Source organism: Trichosurus vulpecula, chromosome 5 (genome assembly GCF_011100635.1).
Source record: "Trichosurus vulpecula isolate mTriVul1 chromosome 5, mTriVul1.pri, whole genome shotgun sequence".
In the NCBI taxonomy this organism is placed as follows: Eukaryota; Metazoa; Chordata; class Mammalia; order Diprotodontia; family Phalangeridae; genus Trichosurus; species Trichosurus vulpecula.
The window spans coordinates 208,311,849-208,331,098 of NC_050577.1; the positions used below are offsets into that span (position 1 = coordinate 208,311,849).

The window sequence follows — 19,250 nt, forward strand, 5'->3', positions numbered from 1 at the left end:
TGGAAATCACATGTAGAAAAGAGGCAAGAAACTAAGATATGTATGAAGTCTGTGACCTATGGCAAAATTCATTGTTTTCCAGTTTCTTTGAATGCAGTTGAGCTATTTAAGCCTCAGACCCTTTCAAGGATGGGGGGGGGAGGGGCGGTGTCTATTTTGTATGTGAATAACTTTCCCTTCACCCTTCAATGTTTAGGTCCTTTAGCCCCTGGAGACCTTCACTATTTGTTGGAATCTCATTGGGACACGCCTTACATCCTCCCCTCAGTGAAAAACTTTTAAGTCCCTGGAAAATCACTTTAGAGAAACCAGGGTGTACTAAACATTAACATTTCCATGGCCACATAGTTAACAAAGGCTCACTATAAAGCAAGCATGACATTCACAAGACACATTCATACATCACACATAACAGAATTGTATACAATAACGAAATGCATATATATATATATAGATATATATATAGATATATATATATATAGATATATATATATATATATATATATATAGCAAAAGTACATGTCAGAGGAGGATATATTAGAAATATATGCCTAATATTGCCTACCAGCCCCATATGTATTAAAACTTTAGTGGCTTACAAAACATATATTACAAATAATTCATCAGTAAATTTCATTGGCTATATTAGTAAACAGTTTGTCAGTCAATAAACATTTATTAAATGCCTCCTATGTTGCCAGACACTATGCTAAGTCCTGTTTTCTTGTTTTAGCCCATGCTTCATAAGTAAGTCTATTCTCCAGTTGAACAGTACTTGTCCTTACACTAAGCCTCCTGAGCTTGTGGAGAGCTAACTACCAATTTCACACTGCTTTTGGACTTCTTTGGATCTCTCTATCGTGCCTTCCTTCTCCAAGAAATTCATGAGGAAAAACTGAATCTGCCTAGTAGTCACAACTCATCAGAACCCTATGCCCCTCTCTGGACCCTCTCACTGGACGGCAAGGCCATGGGCTTCAGGGCCTCTATTTCAACGAGGAGCTAAACATAATTTTCTCCTCATTTTTACCAGCTTTTGAACTTATTTAGATATGGCCATCAATTCTTCCCACATATCTCCACTTTTTGGCTTCCTGTTGTGTATTGTCTTTTAGATTGTAAGCTCCTTAAGGGCAGGGACTATCTTTGTTTTTAATTGTATTTGTATCCCCAGTACTTAGCAAAGGGCCAGACTGATTCAAGTGGTCCTCCTACTTTTGAGTTTGCAGATGGTCAAGTTGGCTACCATGGCCTCCAATGTCTAAGGTATCGTATCAAATATGGTTTTCCTCTGGGCTTGTCCTCCCTCCTCACTTGAAGAGAGTTCCCTTGTGGCTGGGATACAGTTGACAAAGTATTATTGGATCACAGTCTATAATAGGATTACCATCTCTCCTCACATGGGTTACAATATGATGTACAAGGAATAGGAAATAAGCCAACCATGTTATTGTTGTAATTCTCACAATGTCAAAGAAGACTGAGCCAGTTCCCATTAAGGCTGGTACTTCTGCAGCAGTGGGGAAGCCCCAAGATTGACAGCACCCTGTGGATTCTCTCTCCTGCCTTCCCCTCCTTCTTTAGCACCAATGTTACCAAAGGGTAACAAAATGGTGCTTAAAGGCTCTTCCTTTCGCAAAGTTTGTCAGAAATTCAAACTTAAATCCAATAGAATGTAAGTTTCTTGAGGGCATGGACCACAGCATGTTTTTAATCTTTCTCATCTCCAGCCCATAATATAGCATCTTGTACGTAGTAGGTGCTTAATAGTAAGCCATTAATACACACTTATGATTATCATTAAATGCTGATGCTGCCAACCACAACTGCTTTGGAGTGGACTGGCTACAGTAGATCAACAAGTTTTTCTCAAACACTTACTATGTGTCAGGTACTGTTAAGTCCTTTAAAGAAAAAAAAGCACAAACATGGCTTCTGCCTTCAAGGAGTTCACATTCCAATGGGGACCATTTATATATGTGTGTGTGTGTGTCTGTGTCTGTGTGTGTGTGTATGCATACATACACATGTATATATGTGTGTATATATGTCGTTGTTGAGTAGTTGTTTCAGTTATGACTGACCCTTCATAACCTCATTTAGGGTTTTCTTGACATAGACAATGGAGTGATTTGCTATTTCCTTCTCTAGCTCATTTTACAGATGAGGAAACAGGGTTAAGTGACTTGGCCAGGGTCACACAGCTAGTAAATGTCTGAGGCCAGATTTGAACTCAGGTCTTCCTGACACCTACCTGCTCACTCCCACCCCCACCTTTCACCCCACCCCCTAGCCCTGCTCTGTGTGTGTGTGTGTGTGTGTGTGTGTGTGTGTGTACATCCTAGGCCTGGCACTCTTATAATGTAAATTGAAGGTAAACTTTGAGGCAAAGAACTAGCCATGGAGGGGAGTAGGAAAGGCCTCTTGTAGAGGATGGGATTCCAATTGTCTTGAAGGAAGCCAGGGAAGCCAGAAAGTAGAATGCGGAAGGAGAGCATTCCAGATTTGAGGGACCCTAGAAGGTAAAGGGACAAAAAGACTAGTGTATATAACCTGCAGCTCTGTGCTTACTATTCCCTTGATTCCATTAATTCAGATCTACTGTCTCCCTTCCCCTATTATACCTTTCCCTGTACTCTTAAAAAAAAATTATGAATTTGACAAACATCAAAACCTATTCTTCCGTACAGAAAGGAGAAGAGACTTACAGATGAAATTGTAAATTTCTATTACATATAGATTTGTTATTTTAAAAGTAAAAAAATTTAAATTCAGCGTGGTAGTATCAACATTGTCGTATTTGTCTATAAACCCTTCTGAACTTCTTTATTCTTTCTCCTATGTATTTTTTCGCATATTTCATAGACACTCTTTTCTTTCTTCTGGCATCACAATCACTTTATCACTTCCCTTTCCTTTCTTCTTCCTCATTCACTCCCACAACTCTTACCTCAAAAAAGAAGTCTTCCCTTCCCAAAACAACTTTAGTCAAGCAAAACAACTTTATATATTAAGTAGCTGAACAACACAAATTCACACTTCCAAAATCATGTGTCTCATTCTACATCTATAATATACCATCTTGCTTTCAAAACATTATCAGTGTTCTGGATTCATGACCAATTACTGCATTGATCAGAATCCTTAAGCCTTTCAAATCTGTTTTCCTTTACAATGATGGTCATTGCCTTCATCTGCAGGCTGTACTCCTGACTCTCCTCCTGGATTTTTTTCTACAATGCCACAGAAACCTCTCCACCCCAGAAGCTCACTCTGACCCTGGACTTCACACATTGAAAGTATCCTTTGCCTCTTTACCCTCTCCTTTGGATTAGACGTTCATTTGGGAACCTCCACTTTAAGGAGGATGCCCAGTCCACCCATGTCTTCATTCCTCTCCAGGATGCACTCCTGACTTCTCCTACCCCTCTTTCCAGCTTGCTTTTATGTATTGTCTTCTATCAGACTGCTCCTTGAGGCCAGGAACTATCTTTTCCGCTTGTATTTGTATTCCCATCACTTAGCATACACAGATAAGCTACACACTTAGCATTTATAGCACATAAGTGCTTATATGTTTTTTTTTTTAATTTAACTTGTATAAATTGTTCTACTGGTTCTACTCACTTTGGTATGCATCAGTTCTGTTCCTTCCTTAGCCTTTTTGCATATGGCCTGAAGTAGGCCTTTAAACTTTTTATCCCTAGCACTAACCAAAAATGCCATTGGTAGATTAATTTCTTTATCCATCCATGTATGCATCTCTATTATTCCTATAGAATGTCTTCTGGACCAAATTGGTATGGCACCACCTCAGTGCTTAAACCAAACGATAATTTTCACAATTTAATAGGATTGTTAGTGATACAGGATGACCTGGTAGATAGCTTTGGAACTAGGAAAACTTGGGGTCAAGTCCTGCCTCTGATACACACTGTGTGATGTTGGTCAACTCTTTGTATTTCGGACAACTTCCTAGAAGTTGCAGAGCACACACCTACTTGGATTGGTTGAGGGAGTTTCCAATGACTAAAAAAAATTATAAAATGACTGCAAAAAATGTTGGAGGGACTCAGGAAAACAGGTACATTGATGCACTACTGGTAGGTCTGTGAACAGGTCCAACCTTTCTGGAAAGCAATTTGGAATCGTATATATACAAAAAGTTAAAACAGTGCTTGCCTTTTGACCTAGCTATACCACTACTGACCTATACCCCAAAGAGATCAAAGAAAGAAGAAAAGATCCCATCTGTACAAAAATATTTATAGCAGATTTTTTTGTAGTTGTGAAACTGGAAACTAAAGGGAGGCCCATCAATTGGGGAATGGCTGAACAAATTGTGCTATAAGAATATGATGGAATAAACTACTAAAAGAAACGAGGAAATTCATGATTTCAAAAAGAAATGGAAAAACCTGTATGAAGTGATGCAGTGAAGTATGCAGAAATAGAAAAATAATTTATATCATAGCATCAATATTGTAAAAATGAACAATTTTGAAGACATATAAACTGATGAAGAATGAAATTATTAGAATCAAGAAAACAACATACAATAGTAAGAACGCTGGAAAAAAACAAACAACCTTCAAAGTCATAAGAGCTCTAATAAATGACTGCAAACAACCATCTATGCTTCCAGAAGTCTAATGATAAAGTATGCTAGCTACCTCCTAACAGAAGGTGATAGGCTCAAGAGGGCAGAATGAGACATATTTTTTTGGACACAGCCAATGATGAAATTTGTTCTGCTTGACTATGTGCATTTCTTAGAAGGATTTTCTTTTCTTTCTCCAATGGGGTTGGGAGGGGAGGGGGGGAAAACAGATTTCTATTAATTTTTTAAAAATACTTATAAAATATCACAGCTCCAGTACCTAGAAAGGCACCTGCGAAATAACCACGATATCCAATAGGATGGCTAATAGATTGAAAGTCCAAAAACGACAGGACAGGACAAAGAGGACAGTATTGATAGCTAGCTAAGATCCTCCTGTCCCCAGTTATTTTACTAGCCTGTATCAATGTCATTCAGAACCACTTTGACATCATCCGTCCCTCCTTCATAGCTACTTGGATTCGTTCTATCATTTATGACCTCCACTTCATCCCTATTACCTCAACTACAATGGGAGAGCCATAATTGAAAAGCTTCTTCTCAATGCCCACTGGGGAAGAGAGGCTGTCAGAGAAGGTGGAAGCCTAGAAAATATTGGGTTTTTTAAACAGGAGTTTTGTTTCATCTCTCACTCTGACAAGAGTGCTGGTTTCAGATCTCTCAGAGGAATAGCAGATACACTCATTGTCCAAAACCCTTTCCCTGTACACTGACCCAGCAAGGGCTGACTCCATTCTCCCACCGCAGCTCAAGCTGGTTCCAGTCAATATGCAATTGGCTTCAAGCCAGCTTACCAGAGTTTGGAATGGCTCCCCACACCGCTGAAAAGCCCCCACTCAGAATCTTGACTGGACTGAATAGAAGAGCTTACTGGAATTTCCCTTTAGTTTTATTGGTCTTCTTTTTCTTCTAGTGGCCTTTTAGATGTTTGTTTAAGAATCTCTTAAGTGAATAAGGCTGCCTATGATCTTTTATGTGACCATCTTAACATAAGGCCCTCATCCAGGAATTTTTCCTCTCCTTCATCTTTTCCTCCCCCATAACAAATCAGTTGCCAACTTTTATTGATTTTACCTCCACAACATCTCTAAAATCCATACCTTTCTTTTCACTGGTTCCTATTTCTGATACTGCCTCAATTTCCAAATACCAGTCCAGTGGACTTTAGTTTCTAGAAGATTCATGGTACACTCCCTTATGTCCATAGCATATGTACACTTATTTTTTCCAGTTGTAGAAAAGCACAATTCTGCTTCTTTCACCGTGTTCTGTTGCTGTTCCTGAACTGGGCTACATCAACCTCTAAAATCAAACCTCTTTGTCCTCTGAAAAGAATAATTAAACATTGGTTTAGTAAACAGCAAGTGAGGTTCATACTGCATCTACAGGTCAACTTGCACTTTGGTATCAATGGCCCACTTACTTGCCTGGGGTCCTGTAGGGCCACTTTTTGTTTTTTCAGAAACCTCTCGTGGTCCATATGCTCTTTCTCTACTTCCCAAATTCAATGAATCAGTTCTGAGTAGCTGGGGGTGGGGAGATATCTCTGTTACTCATGCATTTTCAGGTACAGTAAGAATATGACATCATATGCAGTACCCTGGAGCACTTAATTAATCATCAATCAATCAACAAGCATTTATTAAGCTATTACTATGTGTCAGGAACTGTACTAACTAGGGATACAAAGAAAAAAAGTCTCTGCCTTCAAGGAGCTTACATTCTAATGGGAGACACAACAGGTATATAATTAAGTACATACAAGGTACCTATAGAGTAGATAGATGGTAATCTTAAGTGGGGAAGGCATTCTTAAGGAATAAGTTAAAATTAGCTGAATAGGGTCCATGTGTTCCCACAAGCACTAAACACTTGACCATGAACTTCTGTAGCAGCTTCTTCAACCTCACCAAAAAGTCAGAGACTTTTTGCTACTAACATTATCATATGGGCTATCTAGTGTCCACAAACATCAAGTAGCTGAGGGGCATTACATCTTCAATTCATATACAATACTGAGTGGATCACCAGAGGCCAATAATCACCTACATTTCTCTGTATCAAGTATGTTCTAGATAAGCATTAAAAGTTTCCTCTCCAATTAATCAGAATGGCCTTCTCTTTAGCTCCACTTAGCTTTAATGGCCTTCTCTTTAGCTCCACTTTAACTCCACTCCACTTAGCTGAACTACTTGAAAAACAACCTGTCCTACTTTCTGAACTATGGTTCATTTTGTTGGTGAATCATTGCCCAAAGAGAAGACTGACATCTCTAGTGTACTGGCAGAAGGTGAGAGTCCCTCTCCTCAGCAGGCTTTTACATCAGCCTCAATCCATCCTTCTCTCATCATGAGAGTGTTAAGAAAAGTCTTCAACTCTTAGGCAGCAGTGAAGGGTTTAATAACTGATTTCCAAGTTCCCCTTTGTCTACTGTCTCCTTGGGGATCTAGACATGCACCACAGCTCCAGGTAGTTCACAAAGTACAATAACTATATTGTCTTCTTTCTTGTATGTTTTAGTACTTTCTACCCCTTCCCCCACAAGAGTTCATAACACACACGATGTAAGGTTTTTTTCAATATCCTCATCACCAAAGTTCTTGGGTCTCCCCCAAATCAACCATCATGAGTGAAGGTCAAGTGTCACCACTGAGAATAAGCTTTCCAATAAGCTGATAGTCATGGTGGCATTGTCACTTCAGTAGGGTAAGCAATGACAGTTCAACACCTCATGCAATGTACTGTAACACAATTATACAAGGTGCCTGGCTTGCTAATAGACTTCAACCTATGACAAAAAATGCTGCCAAATTATAACTGGTTGACATTGAAAGAAAAAATAAATCCTTAATGCTTCTAACATAAACAACTTAAGCAATGTAATTTATTGTTGCATGTCTGCTAATGTACAAATGTACACATCGGTTAGCCTAGTCTTCAAAATATCAAGGAAAAAAAACTTCACTGGATCCCTGCAGTATCTTCAGTTCAATCCAATACAATCTATAAAACCCATACTTATAAGGATCTTGAGAAAAAAATTCCACAAATACTGTCTACCAACAGACCAGACAAGAACATTAAACTAAATAGCAAAGCATTTAATTGGAAAAGAAAAGCAAAGAAAATAAGGGAAAATAAAGTAGTAGAATCAATCTCAGCCCCACCCTTCATACACACAAAGGTACACTATCTCAGATTTCCACTCTGGTGGGGAAGGGAATACAAATGGAACTCCAAGATGAGGAAGGTTGCATTATAGCTAGAACACATCTCCTGGTTCTGTCTCCCAGCAAATAGCTGCGCTTCTGCTTCTCAGTTCCATATCTCAAAGTCTCCTTCATGTGCTCCCAGAGTCCCCCATGCTGCTGCCATTTCATTCCATGTCAGCAGCTGCTCCATTCCTTCTGCACAGCTGTCATGTGGAACAGTGCCTTCTTCTCCGCCAAGCTGCTGCTGCCATCTGTTGTCTGTTGGGGCTGTCATTTTCTGCTTCGGTTGCTTATTCTAGTGAGTGGAGGGAGAACGGAAATAGTGTTACTCTCGTGAGATTACCTGTACCAACAGCACTCGAGGACTAATCAACACATTTTCAACTTCTTTGTTGGTCAAGCCTTCATTTCTCACCCCAGACTGATGAACAAAAGGATCATTAGGTTACTCTCTAGGCTTCTATCTTTCTTCACTCACACTTTCTCCCCAACAAAAGGCTCCCAGCCTTCAGTAGGGATGGGGTAGGATGAGTGTATTCTTTTCAACCCCCATCATGCCCTAACAGCTGAAGTCCAGGTCATACAAATTGCACTGAGGCTTTCATAAATCTCAAGGAGGCGCTTAACTACACTAAGCCTTTTCCCAGCATTCCTGCCATCTGTGCAAAGATCCCTATCACTGTTACATGTGCTTTTCATCTGCTTGTTTTGCCAGTGTAGATGTTTAGAATATTTTTCAAATTATTATAAATTTCACTGAGGATGCTTTGCACTGTTCTGGGTCTTCATCTGAAATGGGAGTATTTGGAGAACCTTGACATCAATAGAGAATCTTTAGTCTATTTCTACCTTGAACTGGACATCCTCCACAACATTTGGTAAACACTTGTGTGAACACAGTAAAAAAAAAAATTTTTTATCTAGTTCTATGATTTAATTAGTAGAGAACTCACGGTTTACAAACATCCTTCAATGATGCAAATCAGCAACTCCTTTGTAACTTAGAGGCTGGGTCTGAAAGTCAGGAAGACTCATCTTTGAGAATTCAAACCCAGCCTCAGACATTTACTAGCTATGTGACCCTGGGCAAGTCAGTTAACCCTGCTTGCCTCAGTTTCTGTAAAATAAGCTGGAGAAGGAAATGGCTAACCACCCCAGTATCTCTGCCAAGAAAACCCCAAATGGGCTCCCAAAGAGTTGGACACAACTGAACAAAACAAAAAGGGAAGAGCTGTTTCTCACTGAGAGTTCAGGAAAGTAGGACAGGCTTTTCCAAGCCTCAGCTAGTCTTTTGGAGGTGAAGTGACTAAAAATGATGGAGCTGGAAGGTCACAGAACAGGAGCCCCTGCTTAGCTACCATACTGAGAGCTAGGGGACCAAGTTCTGGAGAGCTACAAAGAGTAGTTCTCGTATTTTCTGATGCTATTAAGATTGATGGTAGCTTAAAACATGAAGAGGGCACAAGTGAGCTAAGATCTCAGTTTAAGGACTCCAACCCCACAAAAAATCGTAGTCTGATACATCTAATGGCACAACATACAATGTTTTCAGTTTCCTAACTTTCCTTTGACCTAGGGGAAAAAAAGGCAGAGGTAGGAAGGGGAGATATAATACTACTTAGGGTACTGATTAAAGATCTCGCATCAAGACTCACATATTGAGAGATGGCAGGGATCTTAAAGGCCCATATAATTGAATCCTATCATTTTACAGATGAGAAAAAGTTATGATCAGATAACTTAAATGACTTGCCCAAAATCATCCAGCTATGTCAGAAATGGGATTTAAACCAAGGTCTTCTAACTCCTAAGTAAATGATCTTTCCCATGTATCACACTGCCTATCAAACTAGGGTCAACGAGGACCAGCACGGTACAGTGAAGTGGAAGCCTTGCTCTTACCATTTAACACTTCTGAGCCATAAGAGGCCTCATCAGGCCTCAATTCCTCATCTGTAAAGGAAGGTCTGGAAGGGATGACTTAGGTCCCTTCTAGCTCTAAGTCTATGAGCCTACAAAAGAATGTTGAATCCTTTGAAAAGGTTCAAAGAGGGAACAGAGCATCTTTATATTTAATAATCCCCTCTATGTTCTAAAACTACCTCCAATCTTCTTTTACTGCCTTAATTAAACTGAAAGGTGGCTGTCCTACTAAGCCATGTATGTCTCACGTATGTCCTTGCAACCCTCTCCTTGGATGGGCAATCCTTCTCAAGCTTCCACAGACTTATAAGGCCTGCAGGGCACACCAAGATACTTGTTTCCCCAACCAGGACCCTCAGGCTACTTTTCTATCACAATACCTCAATAATATTTTATTCTTCAAAGTCCATGCAATTCAATAAAAGCACCCTTTCTCCAACTTTGTTGTCATCTAATGGCCTATAATTATCCCAAATTCCTCAACAACTTAAGCACCTACTTCATAGTCCCCCATCAGTGTGATGTCGTCCGTGTCCGTCCCGTCCCCCCCCCCCCCCGCCCCCCCGCGCTATTCTCGTCCCAGTGATCATCCTCAGGGACTACAATATCGGTGTTGACTACCAGTACCACCATTCTTCATGTCACCTAGGCTCACAACCTAGGTGTAATCCTCAACTATTCATTTTTTCCCTCCCACTATGGGCAATCAATTGCCAAGTCTACTTTCATCTTTCCTATATGCTCCCTTCTGTCCTCTGACCCTGCCACCACTCTGGGGTAGGCCCTTCTTACCTCATGCCTGGACTATTACAACATCCTGCTGGTCTGTCTCCTTGACTCAACTTTCTCCCACTCCAGATAATCTTCTACTCAGCTGTCACATTGATTTTCCTAAAGGGCAGGTCTGACTATGTCTCTCTCACTCTCTTACACACACACACACACACACACACACACACACACACACACACACACAGACAAAATGCCTATTCAATAAATCCCAGTAGCTTCCTATCACCTCCAGGATCAAATATAATATCCTCTGGCATTCAAGGCCCTTAATAACACCCCCTTCTACTTTTCCAGCCTTCTTACACCTTATTCTTCCCCATATTCACTGTAATCCTGTGGCATTGGTCTCCTTGCTGTTTTCTGAACAAGGCAATCCATCTCCCCATTCTGGGCATTTTTACTGGCTAACTCTAATGTCTAGAATTCTTTCATTCCTCATTTCTGCCTCCTGGATTCCCTAGCTTCCTTCAAGTCCCACCAAAAATTCCACATTCTAGAAGGCTTTCCCAATCTGCCTTACTCTAACTTTCCTTTATTATAGCCGATATATATCTTGTTCGAACACATTTTTTCCCATCTCCTTCATTAAACTGTGAGCTCCTTGAGAAGGAATTGATGTGTGTGTGCGTGTGTGTGTGTGAGAGAGAGAGAGAGAGAGAGAATGAATAAGTGGTTTTTTTTTTCCTTTCTTTCCATCTCCATCATTTAGAACAGGGCTTGGCACATAGTAGGCATTTAATAAATACTTATAGACTATTACTTCACCAGTAAGATTGAGGACACCGCATGGCCTCAACTCCTCTCCTAATAACAACAACCAACAAATGCAGCAGTTCAAAGTTGGCAAAGTATGTGTTGCTCATTACTATTCCCATAATTTTTTGACCAGTTCTATTATATTTAATTTTTTTGGACTGGATTTGTGATTTCATAGGTGTAGGTAGCTTCTGGTGAAGAATTCCCTCTACAAGTGCAGACTGGCACCCGCTCTAAACCTTAGGACACCTGAGAGTTTAAATGTGATTTGCCTGGAGTCACACAACCAGTAAGTGTAAGAAACAGAATCTGATCCCAGGTCTTCATCCACTATCATATTGCCTGTCATTCTCCTTTCACCAAGGAGGAAACTGAAGTTGAGTGACTTGCCAAGGGTCAACCAGCTAATATGTGTCAGTGGAATTCAAAAGTAGGTCTTTCACATCAAGTCCTCTGTATCCACTAAGCTTGCTGCTTTATCATCATTCATTCTCTTCTTCACCCATCTCAGAGGAAGCCTTAATGTACAACAAAAATAATCTTTCTACCTTTGTTCTTCATATCATCCCCCTGATGTTTCCTCTAGAACCTCATCACTCTGTATCATACTTTACCCAGTCTCTCTTATCAACTGGGTCCCTCCCTTCTGCCTAAAAATACACTAAGGTGTCTTCCCAAGACTAAAAAACAATCATACGTTTAATTTTCTACTTCATCCAGTTACCATCTCATCTTTCTCCTCTTATGCCCATACTTCCTGAAAAAGTAGGCTATATCTGACATCTATAAAAAAAAAGTAGTCCATATTTGATGTACACCACCCATTTTCTCAAAAGTTCAACACTCTCCCTAAGGCTAATTGAAACAAGTCTTGTAAAAGTCACCAATGACTCATTTGATAAATCTAAAAGCCTTTCCTTTAAAAAGAAGAGAATTTTGTCTTTTCAAAATTCCCAAACCTTCCCCTTCTATTCATCCCACCCTTCTGTCATCTTAGTTGAGATCCCTCATACTTTACTAAGAAAAAAAGAAACCATTCTCTGTAAGCTCCCCATTCATCTTCTCTTCATCTCAAAATCCCTTACGCCTCATTCTTTTTTCCTTTACTCCAGTCTCTGATGAAGAGGTGGCCCTTCTCTTTGACAAGGCCAATTCTTCTATACGTGCCTTTTATCTACTTCCTCCTATCTTCTTCAGCAAACAGCAGCATGTAGAGTGCTGGGCCTGAAACCAAGAAGACCTAAGGGTAAATCTGGCTCAGACACTTATTAGCTATGTGACCCTGGGCAAATTACTTAAATTGTTTGCCTCCGTTTTCCCAACTGTAAAATGGGGATAATAGCACATACCTCCCAGGGCTGTTGTGAGGATCAAATGAGACAATATTTATAAAAACTTTCTGGCACCCGGTAGGCACTATATACATGGTTCTTCCCTTCCCTTTCTCCTCTTATCAAATTTTCAGGCTGTCCCTATCTACTGTTTCCTTCCCTACTGCCTACCTTCAAGCTCTTACAGAGGAGGCATGGAATAATGAATAGACCTCTGGACTTGGGGTCAAGAGGACCTGTTCAAATCCTGCCCCAGACACTTACTAGCTGTGTGACCCTGAGTAAGTCTGTGCCTTCTCTGTACCTCAATTTCTTCATCTGTAAAATGAGGGAGCTGGACTGGATGGCATATAAAGTCCCCTTCCAGCTCTAAATCCAATTTTCTATAGGATCTTCTTTTCCGTTTCTCAGCCAAATTCCTAGGAAAAGTTATTAATGCCTCTTGTTCTTCTCTTAGTCCCTTCTCAAACCTTTTCAACCTGGCTTCTGACCTTATTATTTCAAAGTAAGGAATGATGTCTTTATTGCCAAACTACTAGCCTTTTCTTAATCTTCATCTTTCTGTAGATTTCAACCCTGTTGATTATCCTCTCCCTCCTTTCATGACACTATCTGTCTCTTGGTTCTCCTTAGTCTCCTTCGCTAATCGTCATTCATCCACAGCTACAGTTAGAGGCTATGATACGGGCTCTCTAGGTATGTAGGTATACATCAAGGCCCTGTCCTGGGCTCTTTTGGTGAACTCCCATTGACAGATGACTCCAAGATCTATACAGATAGCCTGTCTCTTTCCTGATTGCCAATTCCACGCATAACCAACACCTATTGCTTTTTCAAACTAGATGTCCCACAGGCATCTCAAACTCAACATGTCCAAAACGGAACTGTTTCCCCACTAAACCTCATTCTGAACTTCCTTATTTCTATGGAGGGTACCTGACATCCTTTTGTGATCAAGGTATCACCCTCACTTGTTTATCCTATATATTCAATCATTCACCAAATTTTTCCATTTCTCCTTCCACATCCCTCACATCTATTCCCTTCTCACTAGTCACACAGCAATCTTAGTTCAGGCTCTCATCACTTCTTGCCTACTAGATCTCCCTGCCTCAAGCTTCACCCAACTCTAATCCATCCTCTACAGAGCTGTCAAAGCAATTTTCCTAAAGCATGTCTGACCATATAATTTTCCTCCCCAATAAACTTCAGTGGCTCCCTACTGATACTAGAATAAAATATAAACTCTATTGTTTGCAAAGAAAAACAACTGTGAAAGATTTGGACTCTGATAAACACAATGAAATCAATCACAGTTCTGGAGAACTCATGATGAAACATCCCCCCCCCCCCCCCCCCCCCCGAAACAGAGGTGGTAGATACAGAGAGTTTGAAGGCACTTATGCTTTTTTTTCTTTTTTTGGACATGGCTAATGGGATAATTTGTTTTGCTTGACTATACATATTTGTAACTGGTTTTAGTTTTTCTTACTTTCTCAATGGATGGGTAGGTGGAGGTGAGGGTGAGGGTGAGAGAGAGAGAGAGAGAGAGAGAGAGAGAGAGAGAGAATCTGGAACTGAAAATAAAAATAAAAATTTTTTAAAACCTCATTTGGCTTTTAAAATCTGTTATACCTTGGCCTCAAATATAGTCTCATTATACTTTACTAACCTTTCAACACTCTGTGTATGGTCTACTCAAACTGGCCTTCTTGCTTCCTCCCATACACTTCATCTCTAATCTCCATGACTTGGCCTAGGATGTCTCCTACACTTAGAATGTATTCCTTCCTTACTGGCAGCTCATAGAATCGCTTACTTCATTCAGGATTTAACTCAAGCACCATCTTCTACTAAAAGATTTTCCTCATTCCCTCCAACTGTTGGTGCCCTCCCTCACTATCTTGTATTTATTCTGCATATGCTTATATTTCTAAGTTTTGTCTCCCCTGATAAAATATAAGTTCCTCAAGACAAGATTACTTCATTCTTTGTATCTGTATCTCAAGTTTCTAACTTTGCCTAGTACATAGTAGGCATTTAATAATGATTGTTGATCGAAATCAAAACTATTTAGAAGTTTAAACCAGGATCCAAATAAGCATATTACATAGCTTCAAGTCTGTGTCGCCTGTGACAAGCACTTTCCTAAAACTTTAGTAAATCTAAGTGGGCACAAGCGCCCATTATACAGAATGACCAAAATGTATTAAGACGTAGGGCATCACTTGGGTGACAAAAGAAACTATTCAAAATAATCAGAACAATCTCATCTAATCTTCAGACCCACTATTAAAGCTACTGACAATCACTGCAATATTTTTCATTGCAATAATGGACCCCTAGATGTTATTTCTTACTCATTTCTCACTACACATAGAATTAAAGCAAAAACTGGTATCTTTGAGATCCAAGACAAACGGAAGAAAGTAGTGACTCCTCTATTCAGTAATACTTCATAAAAAGTAGCACTCAAGTACCCAGTCTGAAAAACCTCTTTTCTACATAGTTTTGATTTGATTACCACATTGCAGCCTCATTAGCATTATAAGTGAGTTCCAGCTGGTTTGGTTCATATCAGAAAAACAGTGTTGTGGTAACAGAAAACTTTCAAGGATACTGTCTCTCTCATTTGAAAAGCTACAATTTTGTTGCTGAGGTCACTTTTAAATCTAAAGAAATTGTCAAGAATTAAATAATGACCCTATCCTACAAGGAAGTAAACCTTCTACCTGTAAGATAGTGGAAAAAAAAATACTGTGGTGAAGAGGCCTGTGCAAAACTTCTTAACAGCTTAAGACTCAACAACTTTCAAGAAAAGAGAACAATTACTTTATAAAATAGAAATCAAGTTAAATTCACCTTCACCTTCAAATATGTAAAATGAAGATGAAAACTCTATCAGCCTACTATGAATCATAAGTTGTGCAATACTATTAGATTTTACTTTAAATATCATTTAAGTATAAATATTAGATCAGCCTACTATGAATCATAAGTTGTGCAATACTATTAGATTTTACTTTAAATATCATTTAAGTATAAATATTAGATCAGCCTACTATGAATCATAAGTTGTGCAATACTATTAGATTTTACTTTAAATATCATTTAAGTATAAATATTAGTTCCAAATCCCTGGAACTAACTTGTCCCAATTCTTTTAAAAATCTTCATAGAGGAATTCTTAATATGATGAGTCTCACTACTGTTCTAACCCACTGGCTTAGTAAATTACAAACTAATAATATATTTTAATGTTTAAAATTAATTACAAACGGGGAAAATTGATTCGCTGAACTATGAAAAAGGAAGTTTAATGAAATGATGGTATCTTTAAGGATTTATCCTCAGCCACTACACATATTACATAAACAACTAGTGAAAATTTTTACAGAGAAAAGAAAACAACACAAGTACCTTTAAGCAAGTTGCGCTTGTTAGATAAATTTCTGAGAGGGCAAATAATCTCTGCCACAAAAGTGCCCAGTAAAATAGCATATTTGAATAAAGTTCCAGAGAGGTTAAAGAATAACATGACAGTTATCTTCAATTGATGGAGGTGCAGCTTGCTGGAGGTGATAGTAGGGAGAAGAAAGTCACTGATAAAACTGAAAAGAACTTTAAGTGTAACCACTTTTGAAGGGTCAGGGAAAAAAAATCCGAAGAGCCACCATTTTGGCCTCAAAGGACCATTGCAATTAAGCAGTTACAGCACATTTAACACTAAAAACTGAAGACCAACAGCTTTTTCCACCCTTCTGATGCAAAATTCAGTAGTCCACACAGTATTTCCACACACACACAAAAAAAATCCTTAAAATTGTCGTGTAAGCAAACCAAAGAAAATAAATTGCTACAAAACACTCCATTGTTCTTCGATGAAATTTTTCAAGTGTCTGACTTTTAAAAATGAGTTTTTTTAACTGGAAAAAAATCAACTGAAACAGTGTTTAAAGTATGAAAGGTCAGTCACGTTTCACAGCATAATTGTCGCAATAATTTATATACTGCATTGCCAAGTCACAATTCAGCCATTTCATTAACAGTGTACAAACAAAGTCCTTGGTTATATTTATAGTATAAAGTCTGCTGTAGATATTTTAAAAACTGGTTTATACCCCAAACTCCAATATTATATCTCCGTTTTCCGGGTTATTGTAACACGAATAATCTTAACGACGCAGAGGTTCAAGTTTTCGTAACTTCACTGTAGATCTCGACAACAAAGCATCTTGGTTGGAAGAATACACCATATCTGAGGACCGGAACAATACTCTACCGCGATGATTAAATACATAAAAAGATGGGTGGTTCCTTAATGTGTCAAGTGTCTTATTTTTCAGTTCTGAAGTAGCATCCATGTCTTTAAACTCCCCTGCAAGATGGACTATACCATAACAGGTAACTGCAAAGGCCATCAGCGTTTGGAGGACGATATCGATGGGCAGATCTTCATCTTCCTTTTCTGTTAGGCGCATATAGGAACGATGTTGCGCAGCAGAGAAGGCAGCGTGGGCCAGCGCGAAGAGGCCCAGCCCCACCAGCCCTTTCCACAGAGAAGTCGCCATGATTCCCGAGGAACGGAGGAAACAGCTACGGCAACTACGACGGTGACTGCGACGGCAACGCAGCTCCTCCGGAGCCCGCGGCTTGTGGCACTAACGGCGCGGAGTGATGGCGTCACGATGCTCGGCGAATGGAAAAAGCGAAAGGGGAGAGGGAAGAGGAGGGGGAGGGGGAAAGGACCGGAAGGAGGAGGGAGCAGAGGAAGAAGGAAGAGGAAGGGCACGCCTCGGGGAAAGGACACGAGATTCTGAGGAGGTCTCGCGGGCTCCTGTCGACCCCGTGAGGAAAGAAAAGAGCCCTATAGCTTTTTTTTTTTTTCTCTTTTTCCCCCAATCGTCGTCCCGTTGGCTCTCTGCAGCACGTAACGTTTGAACCAAACTTACGTCGTGGCTGCCTGACCGACGCTGTGGAAAGGGCGTTGCCTTGTGCGTCACAGGACCAGAATGTCGACTGCACTTTACCGCTCCGGCCAAAGTTCCCTTCTCGGTCGTTTAATCTTTTCATGTTATGTGTAAAGTAACTAGATGACGATGATAATTAATAATATCTGGCATTTATATAGCCTATTGAAGTCCCCTTTAGCTCCGAACCTTAATGCCACATTTCGTTTCCTCCAGCTTCCGTGGCCCAGTTTTCTCTTCTCAGTCCCTCTCCCAGATTTCTCTACATGGCCCTTCTCGCTTTCCCTTGGCAATTTAATTCGCTCCTAAGGTTTCAAAAATTATCTCCATCAAAATGACATCTACACACACAATATTTATATATATTTCGAGGTTATATGTTTACAATATTTTGAGATGCTGTATTTACAATAATTAAGATATACAATATTTTGAGATTACATTATATACTGCATTGCTTTTGATATATACACAATATTTTAAAATTTTATACGCAATTTTTAGATAAGTTTGGCTGTCATTTTGATGGAAATAATTTTTGAAACCTTAGGAGTGAATAAAATTGCCAAGGACAGTGTGCAAAGGGTCATAGGAGAAACTTGGAAGAAGACCAGATATGCATATATTTTAATTATGTAATCATATATATGATATATAATGTTTTATATAGAGATATGAGATTGCCAAGGGAGAGTGCAAAGAACCATGGGGAGAAACGTGGGAGAACACCCAATAGCTATATAAATTAGATAGATAATGTAGAGGTAAATATATAGAGATGAATCTACATCCAACTATCCCGCTGATACCTCAAATTCAACATCTTACTGTCTACCTAGTATCTTTTCCTCTAAATTTACTGTTCCTCCTAGATTTCAAGATTTGTCAGTGGCAACACCATTCACTCATCCTCCCATGTGCAGAATTTTGACTCTCTTCTCTGTCATCCTGTTACTAAGCTAATTCTCTCTATAATAGTTTCCACCTCATTCTCTCTATTCCCACCATAACCCTTCTTAACATGTTGGATTATTGCAGCAATTCCCTAACAAGTCTTTCTGCCTACTTTTTCTCTTCCCCACCTAGGCCTTCCTCTTTTTTTTTTTTTTTGAGGGAAGGGTAGGTAAATTTCATTCTTTTTAATTGTTTTAAATTTTTTTTACATTGCTAGCTGTCCCAAGGACTCTCCACCCACCAACCCACACATTTAGAACTGTCCCCACACAACAAAAAAGTACAGCTGAGCAAAATACAGACTTTGGCTATGTATGACAAGGTTGGAAAGAGATATATTCTATTTTTCCTTTCAAATATGGTGGGCATTGTGTAAGCATGGGTACCCAACCCACAATACATCTAGGGAACATGTTGGGGAGAACTTATTTTTGTTTTTTTTAAATCAAGTCATCTTTTCTTCACTGTTTTATCTTCTGCTTCACAGAATGGCCTAATATTCCTATAATCGTGGGCCTCTGGTAGATAAACTGGAATGGATTTTGGAGATTAAGTTCAGGTTAATACTAAGGAGCAGTTACACTTTTTTGAACCTAAAACACCTTGTCTAATCTCCTGGGTACATGTATACCCCAGGTTGGAGATGCCTGATTTACATAATGACAACTGTTCATTTTGACAGAATGCTGAG

The 19,250-nt window shown here is 39.4% G+C and overlaps 2 protein-coding genes across 2 annotated transcripts in view; both read right to left on the bottom strand.

Annotated features, from left to right (window-relative positions):
• Positions 1–7,478: 7,478 nt before the first annotated feature.
• On the bottom strand, positions 7,479–17,297 carry MMGT1 (membrane magnesium transporter 1). Its single transcript, XM_036759505.1, has 2 exons — positions 16,056–17,297; positions 7,479–8,128 (listed from the first exon to the last, which is right to left on the bottom strand). The coding sequence occupies exon 1, from the start codon at positions 17,204–17,206 to the stop codon at positions 16,811–16,813; it is 396 nt and encodes a 131-aa protein (XP_036615400.1). The 5' UTR covers positions 17,207–17,297; the 3' UTR covers positions 7,479–8,128; positions 16,056–16,810.
• ASB13 (ankyrin repeat and SOCS box containing 13) overlaps positions 7,702–19,250 on the bottom strand; it is a 58,767-nt gene continuing 47,218 nt past the window's right edge. The window contains exon 7 of the transcript XR_005010461.1: positions 7,702–8,128. The gene's annotated coding sequence lies outside the window, so the exon portion shown is untranslated. The remainder of the gene's footprint in view (positions 8,129–19,250) is intronic.

What these genes read in the sequence shown, in the direction of transcription:
- MMGT1 (XM_036759505.1), bottom strand. Translation starts at nt 17,206, where the DNA reads ATGGCGACTTCTCTGTGGAAAGGGCTGGTGGGGCTGGGCCTCTTCGCG.